Below are 17,906 nucleotides of genomic sequence, written 5' to 3' on the forward strand. Positions count from 1 at the left end.
TTTCTACATTGGCCCTCAAAACATTGTCCTCTACTCGAATGACAAAACAATAAGGAGTACTAATAAGTCCCTCGTCTCCGGCATTTCCCAAATGACAGTGATATAAAGATGAACGGATCCTGGTTGGTGGTGTTAATCCAGATTTTTTTTTTAACAGAAGTTAGCGTGTAATGCTTTTTGATTACTTCAAAAAAGAAGCGAGAGAAGATAGCAAGCCAAGTTGCCGCTTAACGGGTTTTGAAGGCATAAAGTACAATATGGCAGGTGCTCCGTATAAAAGCAAGGAGATGTCACAACTGAAGAAGTCTTCACACAGTTCTCCTGGATGACAGCTACTAATATCGCTACAGATCCAACCATCATTCATGTAGTATGTAGCATACCAAGACACCCGTTAACTTAAGAACGCCACTACTGCCTCCCACCGACACATATTCCTCCTCTATACGCCTTCAATAGATGGACACAGCGAAACAGAAGATGACCAGTGTTTGTTGCTTTAGGTAGACTATCAGGGGTAAAAGGGGCTTCTGTCCCACTACCAATGTCAAATAGCTAGTAACCAACTCAAGCAGACAAATGGCACAATAGACAAATAGCACAACTGATTCTACCAACCAGCCTGCACAACAGCATCCACCAAAACGCCTGCCACTATTCCAAAGACGTATGCTAAGGACCCATGAATAGGTGGGATCTCGTCCCCAAAATGTTTCCCCATCTCGCAAGTCGCACAGCTGTTAAACACCCAAAGTACCTGCTCCAGATCCCAATCATCAGAGACTACTGGTTAAACAGTCCTCCAAGCAGACCCACCTAGGAGTGATTTTCTCTCAACTGTCGGAGAAAATAACAGCACTTCTAGATGAATTCACGTGTTCGCACTACTCAGCGAGCAGGCATGCTGGCTGTATGAGCTAGGCGTTCCAGATCGCTTAACCAGTTGTCAAGAGTAGCTGTCCCTCTTTTAATCTACTCCGACACAGATTGGAGTGTCGCTCTCCAAAATGTGCAATCACGACAGTCAAGACTCATGTGGGACTGGTCATTAGAAGGGTAGTACCCTACGCTACTCTCTCAATTCACCCAGGCAGATAACATTTGGAGTGGCAGTCAATCACGCAAGACCCAAAATAGAATAGTTAAGTGTAGGTGGGGCAGGTGTCCATCCCTTCCCAAAGCTCACCAGGCCACGTGGGTTGTCTCGAGAGTAGCCCTCGGTTGTTACATTAGAACCACAGGGAGAAACGATTGGGCTATGGGTAATAGACGTTTAGACATGCTCACTCTCTAAGCGACCTCCGTCAGGCTCAACAGGCAGAAGATCCCTCTAAGCTAAACTCAACTAGGTATGGTTCTAAAGTAACCAGACACAAGAGAAGCAAACAAAATACCCCCTCATTCGTGTCACCCTTCACTTACCAGGCAGAAGAGGTTGGAGTGGCAATCCTCTAGGCTGGCCCCGTTCGGTACGAAGCATGAACTCATCCTTGCCCCTCGGCCTCAGGGCCGCCTCCGGGAACAGTAGAGGCAGCAGCGGAGGGGGTGCCGGCCGCCCATCACAAGGAGCCCCGGGGGCCGAGGTTCCCCCGGGTGGTGGCGCAGATCTCCGAGTAGCCCCCGACTTGGGGGCAACACAAATTCCAGAGAATTGACAGAAAAGAGGCGCCACAAAGGGGAATGGGTCCAACGCAGACGGGGGCGGTCAGAAGGTGTGCCAGGGGCCCCGTACGGCCACAATAAATTATAACATTAAAAGGACTGACACCACCAGGGAATGGGGTGTCTACGACAAAACTAGAGCACCTTGGCATCCGCTGGAAGCAGACGTAAGAAGAACAGAAGGATTCCAACCGCTCCGGTCGCAAGTGGAGGAGTATGGGGGTCCCCGGCCACTGAGGATGGGGGGGTAAAAGGAGGAGGAGGGACTCCGGGCCTCCACGGCCACCGCCGTTCCTCAGAGCCGGGTTGCCCCGCACTCCTGCGACCAGGCTTCGCTGCCACTAGGCCTCATATCCGCCGAGGCTGTGTTCCGTGGCCGCCGCTCAGCTTTCAGAGCCACCGGCCGCCTCAGGCAGGCCATCCGCTTCTCATTTTGAATTCAAGGATTCCTTTCTTTAATGGCGGCCGCAGGGACGACTCCGGCCTCTCACACCCCCATTGGCTGGCGGTGAATCACGTGATGTGGATAAGACCGAGGGAGAAGGAAGGCAAGATGAGGGAGGTTGTGATTGTGAGAAGCGACCGCAGGGGGCACAAGCGAGTACCCAGACAGGGCCTGGTAAAGAGTCCTTCTTTTATGTCTACCGTCGCTGGTTTAACTATTTCCAAGTGCGCTCTCTAGAGGTAGAAAGAAGAAAAATACCATTTTCCTAAATAGGACACCATTCGTGAAATTGAATATGTTCCAGGAGCGTACAGTAGGCTACAGAATGTGTTGCTACCTTTCTAAGAAGAAGCATTGGCAAAAACCACTAGGTCTCGCCTTTCAAATGCTTTACCTTACCTTTTGCCCTTGCCAGTGTTTTGGTCGACACTCTTCCACATTAACAAAATTAAAAAATGCTTTTTACCAATGTGAAACAGTATCAGCAAAAACAAAGCACATGGCCACTGCAAGTGTTTGCAAAACACCTCTGAAGCAACTGTGTTTCAGGATTACATATAGGTGATAGTGACTATTTGAATAGTATAAACCAGAAACGGATTCACCTGTAGATATACAGGTGATCTGCACACGATTTCACTCGTAAAAAAATTCTGTCTCTCTATGACAGTAAAAGACAAAGGAGAAACAAGTTGCAGTGCGTTTTGTCAGGGTGCCAAGGCCAATGTCTTTTGAGCTCCAAAGTTCATGTAATGTAAGGCTTAGTGCTTGCTATCTCTGGGAGAAAAATGCCTCTCCCCTACTTCTCACCGTTTAGGAAGGAAATTGGCTAAATACTGTAAATACTGTACGCTTTCTAGTAAAACAAATTCATCGGTGAAGCCAATAGATACGGCCTTGGCAAGTTGGCTCAGTGGTTACATATTTTTTGCAAGCATATGCCAGAAAAATAAAACATACCACTACCTAAACATGGTGATTATATGCTTCCAATAAAAATGTGAAACTAAAAAAAAACCAATCACTTATAATTTTAATAAAGGAGATTGGGTATTGGAAGACATTTAGAAACCTTTTTAAGTTCACAGAAAAATAAGATTCTTATTGGTGCAAAATAAGCATACTATTTTAGAGATAACTTGGCGACGTATGCCGAGGAGCTACCTGAGATTTCGAGACCCAGGGACATAAGGGAGCCACTGAGGGTGTATTTACTCAGTTGGGTGGAATCTTCAAATGCACAGTGAAACACGTGGAGAAGTGCTCCGCCTCTTCACAACACCCATAGCAGCATCAGCGCCTCAAAAGCACCGAGCCAGGATTGGTAAATGTGCCCTGCAGTGGTAACTAGCTCTGAAGTTTTAACGTGATTTTCCCATGCCGAAAAGTGTCATTTGTAGGTCAAGCACTCGGTTCTGCAGATGAAAAAATACCACACATTACTGCGAACGACAAAAATGTTTTACCAAACTGAAAACTGAACTTAAAACCAAACTAAAAACGAACTTGAAATTCTAACTCCCTTAACGTGGTGTATGGCGACCTACTGGTGTTTTGGCTCTTCCGGGATCTGGTTGCTCTGCTTTTCAGACAACAATAACAAAGCGATGGGGAGGGGGGCGGCATGGACAGCGCTGAAGCTGAACAGGCGACGGACAAAAGCATAGTCATGGCAATGGATTTAAATAAATAAAAAAATTACAAAACGGGGGCGTGGCCAAGATGGCGGCTTAGGTGGACGTGTTCTTCGGAGGCTCCCCGTCCCTGACCTCCAAGCCCTACCTAATTTGCTGACCACCCTGCAACCGGACCGAGGGATCGGTGGCCGGAGGTTGGGGGAGCACACGAGCGGCGGCTGAAGCCGAGTGTTGACCTCTGGAGTGGAGAGCTGACCGGAGAGGCGGGAGAGTCGGCTAGCAAGGCCGCGCTGAGACAGGAAAGCGGCAACCCGACTCCCACCTTGGAGAGGGGCCCGGGGGATCCGCGACAACGCTACCGGACCGGGGGCGGCTGCCGGAACTGGCCAAGACATCTGTGGTGGCCCGCGCGAGGTGAGGGCCGGATCTGCCCCAGAGGTCCAAGCGGGAGGCCTGTGAAAGGCGGCGCCGGGTGGCCTGGCAGGACTCGACAGGAAAGGCCCCGGCTGCGGTCTGGCCGTCGGAGGAAGGGGAACACCGATCAATGAGCAACACCCGACCCCCCCCCGCCCTGAAGAGAAGCCCTGTTGGACTGCGAGGCCACTGCCGCACCGAGAGGGGTCGCCGAAGCTGCCCGGGACGATTACAGGGGACTGAGGTAGACGGGGGCCGAATCTGCCCCGAGGCTTCAGGAGAGCGGTCTGTGGACGGAGACGCCGGGTGGCCCAGCAAGAGACACCAGGAGAGGCCCCGGCTGCTGCCTGGCTGATGGGGGAAGGAAGGCCCCGAACAGAGAGAGCAAGTAAGGGCAGCGCCGGCTGCCTGGAGGCGCTTCTGTCCCGGGCTGAGAGCGGGCCAGGGCTTGCACCGGTCGGGTGGCCAGGTGAGGACACACAGAGGCTCTGGCCTGGGCGGAGGAGGGGCCGGGAAGATTGGCGTGAGGAGGGACTTGAGGCCCAGACGGAGGCCTAGCAGGAGCAAACGACCCGGCCTGACCACCGAGCACACCAAGAGCATCGGCCCCTAGGAGCTCACTGCCTCCGGGCAGAGAGGGCATTTACTGGCTGGCAAGGGAAAACCGTGGCCCCGGGAGCAGGTGTCGGGGTACCAGTGCTTACACCGGGAGGCTCTTAACCGCTACACAACGGGGCTTTGGGGCTGGAGGCCAGGGGGAGCAGGCCCTGGGAGGACGCGAGAGGTCGGTGGCAAAGTTTGGGCCCCCGGCATTAAATGCAGCCCATGCCTGGAACAGAGGTCAACTATCGCAGGGGATCCCCCCGGAGGAGCCACTGGTCAATGAACCGGAGCTAGAGGCGGCGAGCGCTTGGTCGACACACTGCGAGGTGTGGTCCCCGATCCTTGGGACAGATCGTGCACCTGAAGCCGTGGAGTGACTGGTAGCGCCAGGGGACCGCGAGGGATACCACCGGATCGTGGGACTAGGGGCAGTACGCCACTGCGGGCACACCACGTGATTTGGTTGCTCTGTGCTCCTGACCCTGGAGCTGGATCAAGTGGACTGTCTGGGTCTTCAACAAGCAGGTGCTGGAGCCAGGTGGTGGAGGGGCCGACAAGGGGAGAGACGATGGCTGCCACCAATCGCAAGGGGAATCGTACCATCACGGACTTGCTGTCGAAGGGGAACTCCAAAGCCAAAAAAAGTCCGGACAAACCGGCTCAAGGACCCCCCCTAAGGCAACGGACTGCGAAGGAGGGGAAGCCCCGGCGACCAAGGTCTTCATGGAGGCACTCTTCACCTCCCTTAAAGAGGACATTCAGTCCCTTCGACAGGACATGGCGGGGGAGTATAAAGAGCTTCGCCGAGATGTGGATGAGCTAGGGGAGCGAGTGGCGGCAAACGAGCACTCGGGACAAGCCAGGAGCGAAGAAGTGGAATTCCTAAGACAGGAAATTGTCCGGCTTAATGAGCAGCAGACAGACCTCCAGTCCCACACGGAGGACCTCGAAAATCGTTCCAGGCGGAACAACATTCGGGTTCGGAATGTGCCCTCCTCTGCAGAAGGGGGTGATGTTGCAAGCTATCTACAAGGACTATTCCGGACAGTACTTGATGAAGGAGATGACTTTGAGATCCGCATTGATAGAGCTCATCGAGTGGGTCCGACCCGCAGGTCCCGGGGTCCTCCCCCCCGACATTCTGGCCTTTCTACCCGATTACCCTCTAAAGGAACGCATCCTGAAGGCGGCGCGTCTCAAACAGCCCATTCAGTATCAAGGCCAAGCTCTGGAACTTTTAACAGATCTTTCGGCGATCACGTTACAAAAGCGGAGATCCTTCAAACCAGCAACCACGTTTCTCCGCAACGAGGGGGTCTCATACTTCTGGGGACACGCCTTTCGACTGATCTTCCGATGGAACGGAGCCCTCCACCAGCTGCGCTCCCTGAGAGACACTTGCTCATTACTGGGAATTCCATACGAGGAGCACCGAATAGGAGATGAAGAAAACTGAGGTTCTTCGGGGACCCCACCAAAATCCTCTCAAGCGACAAGCGATGGCTGGCAGAAGGTTCGACGCGGCCGGCCTTCGAAGAAACCCCTCAAGCCTGATCTAAAGACAATGGAACAGGAAAAGGCAGCAGCAATCCAGGAGGTTTCCAAGGACACTGGAGCAGGCTCCTGAGAACTGAAGGGGAGGTCGTACACAGATAAGTATGGCACTGGGGAGGGGGAACGGGGTGGGGGGTCTCGAGCCGTCGAGCCGCCACTGCCACTTACCCCCTGCAAGTACTCTTTGACTGCAGGTCCGAACTGGTGTTACTGGATCCTGAGTCACGGTCCGAGAACTCAATTTCATGTTGGGGAATGATGTTACATTATCCTGTTGGAGGTGTTAAGGGGGGGGTGGGGTTAAGTGGTGTTGATATGGTGCAACGGCACACCGGGGGTCCACTTCTGACTGTGGCTCGGGAGGTTGGGGGGGAGCTCCGACAGGGGAGCATTGACGGAGTGGAGGGGGGGAACGATCTTGGCAACGGAACGGGGGGGGTCTGCATTCTGGGATGGGTAAGATGGAGGAAGGAGTGCCCCAAGCCGGGAGGGCGGGGCATAGGTTGGCTACTTTAGCGGAAGTGACAGGTTTGACTTAACATGCCTATTACGGTCTGAACCTGGAATGTTAAGGGACCTAACTCCCCGCAGAAGCACCAGAAAGTTTGGAGATATGTGATACATCAGCACTTAAATATTGTAGCACTGCAGGAAACTCATCTCTTGAAGGCTGAAGACCACCGACTTAAACATAAGAAGTACCCCCTTATATATAAAGCCTCTGCATCCACTAAGCAGAAAGGGGTAGCGCTGCTCTTCAGTTCGGCCGCTCAGTTCCAGCCTATGTGCACTCAGGGCGACAAAGAGGGGAGATGGCTGATGGTTAAGGGTCGTCTGAAGGGCAAAGTGTGCACTTTTGTGTCAGTTTATGGCCCCAATACTGGCCAAAAGAATTTCTTACTTACACTACTGGGTAAAGTGACAGACTTTGCAAGGGTCCTGTTTTCCTCTTGGGAGATTTCAACTTGGTCTGGCACCCTACTCTGGATAGTACACACACTAGAAGATCGGACTGGGGCACCTTCCCGGACACTATCCAGATGCTCATTGAGGACATGGGGCTTCTGGACACCTGGCGGTTAGCGCACCCACTCACCCGTGACTACTCTTTCTATTCACATGTACATCAGACCTACTCGCGACTAGATTACATCTTCTTTAGTCAGTCCTTGCAGGGCAACTTAAAGAATGCAAAGATTCTCCACATCTCCGTATCCGACCATGGGATGTACACCATTTGTCTAACCTGGCTGGGTAGCGCCCCGAAACTTGCACGTTGGTACTTCCCAGAAGCATTAACAAGAGACAGGGAATCGTGTGCGCAGTTGAGGGAGGCTATTAGGGAGTTCTTCTCCTTTAATGACCCAGAGGAGACCTCAGAATACAATACCTGGGATACGTTCAAAGCGGTTTTGAGGGGTAAATGCATTGCACTCAACTCAGCTCTGAACAGACAGCGCGCAAAAGAAAGGGAAAGCTTGGAGCAGGAGCTGACGGCTGCCGAGCGGACCCACAAGCAGACACCTAGCAGGCAGACACTACGCACACTCACGGCGCTTAGAGTTAAATTGCGGGCCATATATAACAATAGGGCGGAGTTCACCCTACTCAAGCTGCACAGTCTAACTTACACCCAGGGTAACAAAGTAGGGAAGCACCTGGCTAGACAGCTGATGGATAAAAGAGAGAGAGAATATATAGGGGGAATACGAGATAGGACGGGGACTCTACTCCACAGAGACGAAGATAAGGCGGGCCTCTTCGGGTCGTTCTATGAATCCCTATACACGGCGGATACTCCCGATACTGAACATCAGCACGCTTTTCTGAGGGACTTACCCGTCCCACAGGTCTCTCCGGAGTGGAACGAGGCCCTCACGGCTCCCATTATCCTAGAAGAAGTCCACTTAGCTATCAAATCGCTCAAAGCCCACAAGGCGCCTGGAACAGATGGGTACACTGCAGTCTTTTATAAGACCTTTGCGTCCGAGGTCAGGCTCCACCTGGTCCGTCTTTTCAACCGAATGGCCACGGACGGCATCTCCGCGGCCTCCATGGCCGAGGCGGTGATCTCAGTGATCCCCAAGCCGGGCAAGGACCCCACCCACTGTGCCTCCTACAGGCCCATTGCCCTCCTAAACCTAGATGCAAAGCTATACTCCTCCATACTGGCCAAGAGACTGTATGACCTTATGCCACTTATCATCCACCCCGATCAGTCCGGCTTCATCCAGGGTCGGCAAACGCACGACAACACCAGGCGCTTAGTCCATTTAATAGAGAAGGCCAACAAATTTAAAATTCCTGCAGTGTTAGTCGGCCTTGACGCCGAAAAAGCGTTCGACCGCGTAGATTGGAGTTTCCTGTGGTCCACGCTAACGAGGTTTGGTTTTTCTCCCCAATTTATTACAATGCTTCAGGCCAACTATCGACACCCACGCTCTAAAGTCTCAGTCAATGGGGTGCAGTCAGCCTCCTTTAGCCACTCAAGAGGGACTAGGCAGGGTTGCCCCTTGTCCCCCCTACTCTTTGCCCTCAGCCTAGAACCCCTAGCTATAGTGGTACGGGAACATCAAGGGATAGAGGGCCTCCCTTTCTCCGGAGAAGCTCACAAAATCTCACTTTTCGCGGATGATGTCCTCCTCTCACTATCTAATCCGCTGGGTTCCCTCCCATATTTGCAAGACGTGCTTACCTCCTTTGAAAAAGCGGCAGGCTTCAGGGTCAACCTGGACAAGTCCTACATTCTTAACCTAACCCTTTCACAGGTCGAAGCCTCACAACTCCGAGCGCTCACGCCTCTGGACTGGGCGCCCTCTTCCATACAATACCTAGGGGTCCAGCTGACCCCCAAGGTCGAGCAATTATATGCAGCCAATTTTCCCGCAATCCTCACCCGCATCCAAAAAGAACTGGTACGATGGAAGCCGCTTTTTCTCTCTTGGCTGGGTCGCATTCATGCTATTAAAATGACCCTCCTACCCAAACTGCTCTATTTATTCCAGGCGCTCCCAATAGAATTGGAGGAGGATTTCTTTAAACGTCTAAAATCAATGACCCTGCGGTTTGTGTGGCAGGGTGGACGGGCGCGCTTCTCCTTTTACATGCTACGATGTCCACAAAGGAAAGGGGGAGCTGGTCTCCCCGATCTTCGCCTATACTATAAAGCGGCCCAACTGCGCATCCTGGTTGAGTGGGCACAAATGGAATCGGAGAAACACTGGCTCCACATGGACCGCAGCGTAGCAGGCAGGACAATCTGGGATTTGATCTGGCGCGACAGAAAGGACAGACCCCGCAATGCGTACATCAGCACTCCGACACGCACCACTCTCAAAGTGTGGGACTCTGTGGCGGGGAGGGAGGGCTGGACGTCCTTCCCGTCACCACTCACTCCAATCCACTTCACTTCTTCCTTTCCTCCAGCGCTCCGGGAGGGGCCTTTTGACGCCTGGAGGACGGGTGGATGTCTCGCACTTACGCACCTGTTCCACAACTATGACCCGCTTACATTTGAAAATTGCAAAAGGGACTATGGAGTGGGGGATCAGGAGCGCTATCACCACGCGCAGCTGCTTCACTGGGCTTTGGGTCCACAGACTAGAGATGGTGCCACCAGACCTCTTACCGGGTTCGAACTGTTCCTCCTCAAGGCTAAATCCATGAAGGGAGCTATCTCGGCGCTGTATAAGCTCCTGCTCTCCACGGAGACCTTCCCGCGGCATTGCTATATGTCTTGGTGGGAGAGGATGGCTCAACAGGACCTTGGGGAGGAGGAGTGGACCCACCTGTGGGCTGACATCTTCCGGTTCAACCGATCCACAGCGCTGAGAGAGGCACATTTGAAAGTGATGGCGGACTGGTACCTATACCCATCCAAACTTGCGAAGATCTTTCCAGGCACATCAGATAGGTGTTGGAGGGGGTGTGGCCTTTTGGGGGACTTCCAGCACATATGGTGGGATTGCCCCTCCATTAGGCCATTCTGGGAGGAGATCCTGGCTCAGATAAAATCCATCTTAGGATACCCGGTCCCGACTACGATGGCAGAAGCTCTGCTTGGCATTAGGGACCCCCTGCTAGAGCACCAAACCAGGGTCGATAAAAGACTTATGTGGCTATGTCTAGGGGCTTCCAAATTGACAGTGGCGAATGCATGGAAGAAAAGAGAGGCGCCAGCGATGTCACTGTGGCACTCCCGCCTATGGCAACTGCTCAGCTTAGAGCGTATGTCTGACATATCCCGGGAAGACTTTAAGAACTTTGAGTACCGATGGGGACCGCTGGTCTCATTCCTCTCGAAAGGCCTACCATCTGCGGTGTGCCCCTCTACTCTCAGGGCCATGCATCTGTTCCAGATTTAAAAGCCTCGTCGATTGACACATTTCTGTAAGGCAACTCCACCACTGGGGGGGGGGGGTTTGTTTGGGGGGAGAGGGGTGGGGAGGGAAAGTTGAGGGACCTGGGTTGGTTACTGTTTGATTCGAGGTAAAAAGTCCACTTTCCTTGAGCACTAGGGAATCCATACTAGCGGAACCCGCTCGCTGGCAACTGGTTGGGCTTGAGAGCTGGGAGAGCACATTGTATTTAACCACTTGGCTGCTATGGCACTTCAAGGATTTCAGTGTAATTTCCATTGAAATCAATGGAAACTCCATGACGAGTTACCCTTGTCATTAGCGCTGAAGAGGTTAAGGACTCTTGTGATGCACCACTGCTCTTGTTGACTAGCCCTTCTGGGTCTAACTGGGACTCAATCCTGTCCGCCCAAGCACAGAACATTACGAACTTAAGGTGGACAGACCAGAGGGGATTCAGGGTCATGGGTAGTATCGACCCATCCGCTTGCCTATGTTGTACATGATGAGCTCATTATTTTAAAAGGGCCCCTGCGTGGGCTTGTTGGCGGATTGTGCCTTGAATCTTTAGCTGTGGACAACAATAAAATCTGTTTCACAAAAAAAAAATACAAAACATTCACTGAAAGTCTGCTCTTTAGATTCTATGACTGCCCGCAAACCCTAAATTATCAAGCGCCCAGAAAAGGGAGAGGGGGTGGGACAAGGGAGGTGGCGAACTAGGGCAATGGGAGGGGGCAGGAGCAAAGGCGCAGGGACAATGGGTAGAGCTCGAAGATAGCAGCAGATCATAGAAATCCATAGAGGGTAGGAGAGGGCTGAGGGAAGTGAGAAGACAGGACCATTCAATGCTAAAAAACAAAGAGTGCGCCGAACAAAGGATAAATAAATCCGACAGGAAGGGCACAAGTGAGGGGGGCAGTTGCCAGGAAAGTGAAAACACTCCCAAAGGCGGGACAAAGAGCAGCATTTCACCAATCAAAAGAAACCAGGTTTGAAAGGCACATTAAGTAGAAATGAAAAGTGGTGGGTGTGGACTGAGTCTACATAAAGATTACATCATGCTTCGCAGAGCAGCGCATGTGCGCTGCCTCTAGGCTCGACCTAAAAAAGCATACCGGCCATTTGTTCACTTTTTTCTCCTTTGGATTAGCCAAGACTTGACAAGAGAACAAAGACATGCATGCAATGAGACACTGAATAAAACGTAGGTAGGGGCTAGATCACAGAACCATTAATAAATACAATGACGGAAGCAAAAAGAATATGAATGCCCTATACGTAGGCATTCCAAGCTATTTTACACAGAGATTGCAAAAAATACAAAATATGGCCATACAACTTCTATTCAACCTTCCAAAGCACACCTCTCTGACTCTTATAGCAAGCATTTGCTCTCGTTACCAGTAAAAAAAAAAGAATCATTTTTAAAGCATTAACAATAGCCCACACAACCTTCTACAAAACCGGCCCCCTCTATCTCCTAAAGAAACTCGTTAACTACTGTCCTTAAAGAACCCTTTGCTCACAATCAGCACATCTGCTGGTTATCCCCACTACAAAAAAGATACAATGGGGGGACTCCACCTGCTCAATACTGGCGGCTACACGCTGGAACACGTCACTACTCCCCCTCAAGTGTATTCCAGACAGGAAATAATTCGCAAACAAATAAAAGCGTACCTATTCCAGGACTAGATGTCACATTCCTTACATGGCAGATATCCTAGTGCTGGAACACTCTCATAGTAGCAGTGCACTGTACAAATCCCACCATTCATTCATTCATTCATATGAAGCGAAACAGGGAGATAGTAGCGGGAAGCCAAAAAGGCTTGGAAAAAAGTATAGAAGATAGAAAGGGAGATGCATAAAGCATATATATAGGGGAGAAACGTATCAGAGAATGTAGTAAGACAGAGTAAGAGAGAAGAGCAATAATTCAGAGAGGCAAAAATAAGAGACTGGAGGAGCTGGAAGGCCTGAGTGCGATAGTAATTCACTCAGTGTCACGTTGTCAGATCCCGTTTGGGGGCCACCGAGCCGGCAGGAGTTACTGGGCTTAAACAATCGGGGTTGAAGTCATTTGACTCTGATGACCGGGGGCCCATCCAAATGTGTCTCTGCAGACTGGGCCAAGTTCAACCTGGTCCACACTTGACTCTCAGCAGGGCCAGCACTAGGTATGGGGCCCTATGCTCGGCACTCCAATTTGGGGACTCGCACCAGTGTCCTTCCCCCTGAACTTTGCCTCGCACATTTGCTGCAGCACTGCCAGGTCCAAGGCTGGGGCACCTCTCTCCCGGGCCTCATAGGAATGTGTAGCGCTGCCAGGAGTAGGGAAAGGGGCTCTATTAAGGATAAGCAACTCTAAATCTTTTAGCCCATGATGGGCACTAAAAGAGGTGCTTGTCACAGTCTCGGAGGTGGCGGTGCAGCACAGGAGGCGTCCTGCATTATTCAGGTTCAAGATCACCTTCAACTATTGAGATTAAAATTGGGTTGCCATATATCCTCTCGTTTTTACTGTGGAGTGCTTCTTGCAGCGGAACCGAAGGAGTGTCGGATGCTGAAAACCGTGTCCCGAACGTGCCCCGGGGACCAGAGTTGGAGGTCCGGACAGTTTGAGGCCTGTATCTCTTGGAGACCCGGTGCTTGAGTTGGCATTGTGCCTGAGTTGTAATGCAAAAACCACAGTTGATGGACAGAATGCAGAACAATGTCATACATTCACCCCAGTACAGATATCTGGGCCTAAATCCATCGTTTTTTGCACTCCACACCACCCCAGTTCAGACATGGCCATATGCAAATCAGTCTGACCCTGTGCCTCATGGGAACAGTCCAGCCCGAACTGCCAAGCCATGCCTTCCCTGGACCGGAAACAAGCTTCCGAGGACCGGTTTCTGGCATTCCAGCCGTCTTCAGCCCGGCTTTCTTGAATCCAGTGCTGTGGAGAGCATGGGACTCACGTCTGAGCATACCCATCCTACTCGGGGTGACAAATGCAAAAACCACAGTTGATGGACAGAATGCAGAACAATGTCATACATTCACCCCAGTACAGAGATCTGGGCCTAACTCCATCGTTTTTTGCACTCCACACCACCCCAGTTCAGACATGGCCATATGCAAATCAGTCTGACCCTGTGCCTCATAGGAACAGTCCAGCCCGAACTGCCAAGCCATGCCTTCCCTGGACCGGAAACAAGCGCACGAGTATCGGTTTCTGGCATTCCAGCCGTCTTAAGCCCGGCTTGCTTGAATCCAGTGGTGTGGAGAGCATGGGACTCACGTCTGAGCATACCCATCCCACTCGTGGTGACTAATGCAAAAACCACAGTTGATGGACAGAATTCAGAACAATGTCATACATTCACCCCAGTACAGAGATCTGGGCCTAAATCCATCGTTTTTTTGCACTCCACACCACCCCAGTTCAGACTTGGCCATATGCAAATCAGTCTGACCCTGTGCCTCATGGGAACAGTCCAGCCCGAACTGCCAAGCCATGCCTTCCCTGGACAGGAAACAAGCTTCCGAGGACTGGTTTCTGGCATTCCAGCCGTCTTCAGCCCGACTTGCTTGAAACTGGGCTTAAACAATGGGGGTAGAAGTCATTTGACTCTGATGACCAGGGGCCCATCCAAATGTGTGTCTGCAGAGTGGGCCAAGTTCAACCTGGTCCACACTTGACTCTCAGCAGGGCCAGCACTAGGTATGGGGCCCTATGCTCGGCACTCCAACTTGGGGACTCGCACCAGAGTCCTCCCCCCTGAACTGTGCCTCGCACATTTGCTGCAGCACTGCGAGATCTCCCGGGCCTCCTAGGAATGTGTAGCGCTGCCAGGAGTAGGGAAAGGGGCTCTTTTAAGGATAAGCAACTCTAAATCTTTTAGCCCATGATGGGCTCTAAAAGAGGTGCTTGTCACAGTCTGGGAGGTGGCGGTGCAGCACAGGAGGCGTCCTGCATTATTCAGGTTCAAGATCACCTTCAACTATTGAGATTAAAATTGGGTTGCCATATATCCTGTCGTTCATCCTGTTCACTGTGGAGTGCTTCTTGCAGCGGAACCGAAAGAGTGTCGGATGCTGAAAACCGTGTCCCGAGGGTGCCCCGGGGACCTGAGTTGGAGGTCCGGACAGTTTGAGGCCTTTATCTCTTGGAGACCCGGTGCTTGAGTTGGCATTGTGCCTAAGTTGTAATGCGACAACAACGGCTCTGAATACCGGAAGTGACTGACCCGGCCTTGGGACTTCACCTGGTTTCACTTTCGATTTCGCCTGGAACTCTCTGATACCTCACTGGGTCCCACTCCAGAATATCTGAGACCCTGGTCGACGACAGTGGGCCATACTATTACAACACTTTAACGGAGTGCAGACTTGTGGAATCGAGATCTAGGTTTTTGGCTGCGTGTCGAATCAGACAGTGCGCCGAGGCCTGGGCTTTTGGCCGACAGTACAGAACTGCGGATGGCTAGCAGGCATTTCTAAGGAGTCGTAAGCAAGATATTGGTCCAAAATACAACGGTTTTCCAGTGCTTCCGCTTCGAATCAAACGACGAACATTGTCCCAAAATGGCGACCAAATCGGAGGGAGAGAAACGACAATCGAAGTCCACTAGAGGGGGAAGGTATACCCAATCTAACAATATGGACCGTTATGCACAAACTAAAGGGTCGCCTAGTGGACTGGGAAAGTCGCAAGATGGAGTGAAAGAAACCTCTGTGCTGGAAGCAGAGCCTACGCTACAAGACGTGATGGCCGCCATTGACGGAATCAAGTCCTACCTCGGACAAAAGATGGAGACCCTGGCTCATAAATTGGACACAGTATCTATTGAGGTAAATCTGATTTGGACGGACCTCACAAAGACAAGTGAGAAAGTTAAATCACTCGACATTAAGACTGCTAGCCTCACTACTGATGTAACAGAACTGCAATCAGAGGTTTGGACTTTGCAGGCCTCGAATGACCTGGCTATCCGTAGACTGGAGGATTTTGAAGGACGGGCCCGGAGGAACAACGTGCGTCTTATTGGAGTGCCGGAAAAGGCAGAGGGGCAGGCCGCAGATCTCCTCGTCGAAGATTTGGTACTTAATCATCTTAAGCCCAAAGACCTGAGCAAATTCTTTACCGTCGAGAGAGCTCACAGAGTTCCCGGAGGCAGACCGCGTGCTGGTGCCCCACCTCGACCATTGATTGCGAGAATATTTAATTTTAGGGGCAGAGATGCGATCCTCCAGGCCTCCAGATCGGGGGGCCCTTTGAAGTACGAAAACTCATCCATCAGTTTTTTTCCGGACTTCACACAAGCAGTCCAGAAGCAGAGAATGAGCTTCATGGGGGTTAAACGGGAGCTTCGTGATAAGGGACTCAAGTACGCCATGCTATACCCGGCCAAGCTGAGAAATGAACATAACGAGAGAGTTTATTTATTTGACAAGCCGGAGATCGCAGCGGACTGGTTGGACACTTTACATGCTCGGCATGAACCCCAGAGACAGAGTGGTGACGGAGAAGAGGGCTCACAAGAACAAGAATAAGTACTCTTGCCGTGGGAACTGGGGAAAGTTTGGGAACAGACTATTCCTGTACTCTTTCCGATAAAATGTTTTAACACAGTAACTATGGGGGGTCAACGGGCTATCGGTGGGTCTTTTCCCTCCTCAGATTTATCTTTTTTGGTAGCTTAGCTTAGATGTGGGGGCGACAGGCACACTGCAAGTTGGGGAGACTTGATTGTCGTAAGCAGGGGTGCAGGGTAGGGGGTAGTGTAGCGGGAAGTCTGGTGGGAGGGAGGGGAGGTGTGTTTATTTTTGTTTTTGTTTTTGTGTTTATTGTGTTTTTCCAAGGCATCGTATTCCAAGATTGCTTATTGATGTTGCGAGGATTGGAGGGGGGTTGGACCTTCTTTATGTTGGGTTATGGGGGGTAGGGTGTTGCGAGTATTGAGTTGGAATGTGAATGGGTTGGGGGATAAAATCTAGCGCAGTGTGGTCCTACAATTCCTTAAAAGATATTCCCCGGATGTAGTCCTACTCCAGGAAACACACTTGGTAGGAAATGCATGTAAGGCGATGCATAGAAAAGGCTTCCGACTGGTTGCGCATGCTGGATTTACTTCGGGGTCCCGGGGAGTTGGGATACTCCATAAAAATTCTCTCCCATTTACAGTTGACTCCGTTGTTGCTGATGAGAGGGGTCGATATATAGCGGTGTCGGGACGTTGGGAGGGATATACTCTCTCCTTGGTCTCTATTTATGTCCCCCCGGGTCTGCAAACCACTACTTATATTGACTTGGGAAAGATTGTTTTAGACCTTCTTAGTGGTTTGTTGATTCTGGGTGGGGATTTCAATGCTGTGGTTTCCAGCAACCTGGACAGGTTTTCACCCGTGATGTGGGAAGGGCACAAAAATGGCTACCAGATTTTTTGGAGGCTCTGGGTCTGGTGGACAGCTGGAGATTGTTTCATCCTAATCAGCGACAGTATACCTTCCACTCTGGTACCCATGGTAGCCTCTCTCGAATCGACTATGGTCTGGTGCCAGCGGCCCAAGCTTCGTATATTACTGAAGTGAAACATCTGGCTAGAGGCATCTCGGATCACTCACCGCTCTGGCTCCGATTTGAGATGACCTTGGGTTCAGGAGGTAGGATCACCCCCATTAACCCGTGGCACTTGCGTAACCCTAAGATTCGTAAGGAACTGTTAAAAACGTTAGAGCACTATTTTCAGGAAAATGAGGGTTCAGTTTCCTCGTCGATCTCGCTGTGGGAGGCTTTTAAAACAGTAATTAGAGGTCAAGCCTTGTCCCTGATTGTGGGAGTCAACAGACAGAAAGAGAAAGAAGTGGTGAGAATTGAAACGGAGATAGCGAACATTGAAATGGAAATAGAACAGGAGGTAACCCGGGCTAGATTACATGTTTTACAACTTAAGCAGCTTGAGTATAAGACGCTAGTCAAGGATAGTGCTAGAGCCTTGAGCCGAGAACAACAAGGGTGTCTTTATGATGTTGGGGACAAGGCCGGTAAATTGATTGCTTGGTTGGATAGGAAGGATAGAACCGATCGGGTGGTTCCTGAGATTGAGACGACAGAGGGGACTTATATAAATGACCCACAGGAGATACTAGATGGTTTTGAGGATTATTTCCGTAGCGTCTACACTTTTGTCTCAGATATGCCGGAGGAAGATTCGTGCCTATTGTTGAGGGATATTC

At 51.3% G+C, this 17,906-nt stretch overlaps 1 protein-coding gene across 1 annotated transcript in view; it reads right to left on the bottom strand.

Moving 5' to 3' along the window:
• The window catches only part of LOC147672106 (mediator of RNA polymerase II transcription subunit 13-like), a 465,300-nt gene extending 463,114 nt beyond the window's left edge, over window positions 1-2,186 (bottom strand). Inside the window, exon 1 of the mRNA XM_086948030.1 lies at window positions 1,423-2,186. Coding sequence (XP_086804156.1) covers window positions 1,423-1,488 — 66 coding nt within the window. The 5' untranslated portion in view covers window positions 1,489-2,186. The remainder of the gene's footprint in view (window positions 1-1,422) is intronic.
• Between the last annotated feature and the right edge of the window lie 15,720 nt (window positions 2,187-17,906).

This window comes from Lissotriton vulgaris, unplaced genomic scaffold (assembly GCF_964263255.1).
Source record: "Lissotriton vulgaris unplaced genomic scaffold, aLisVul1.2 SCAFFOLD_1429, whole genome shotgun sequence".
NCBI classification, from domain to species: domain Eukaryota; kingdom Metazoa; phylum Chordata; class Amphibia; order Caudata; family Salamandridae; genus Lissotriton; species Lissotriton vulgaris.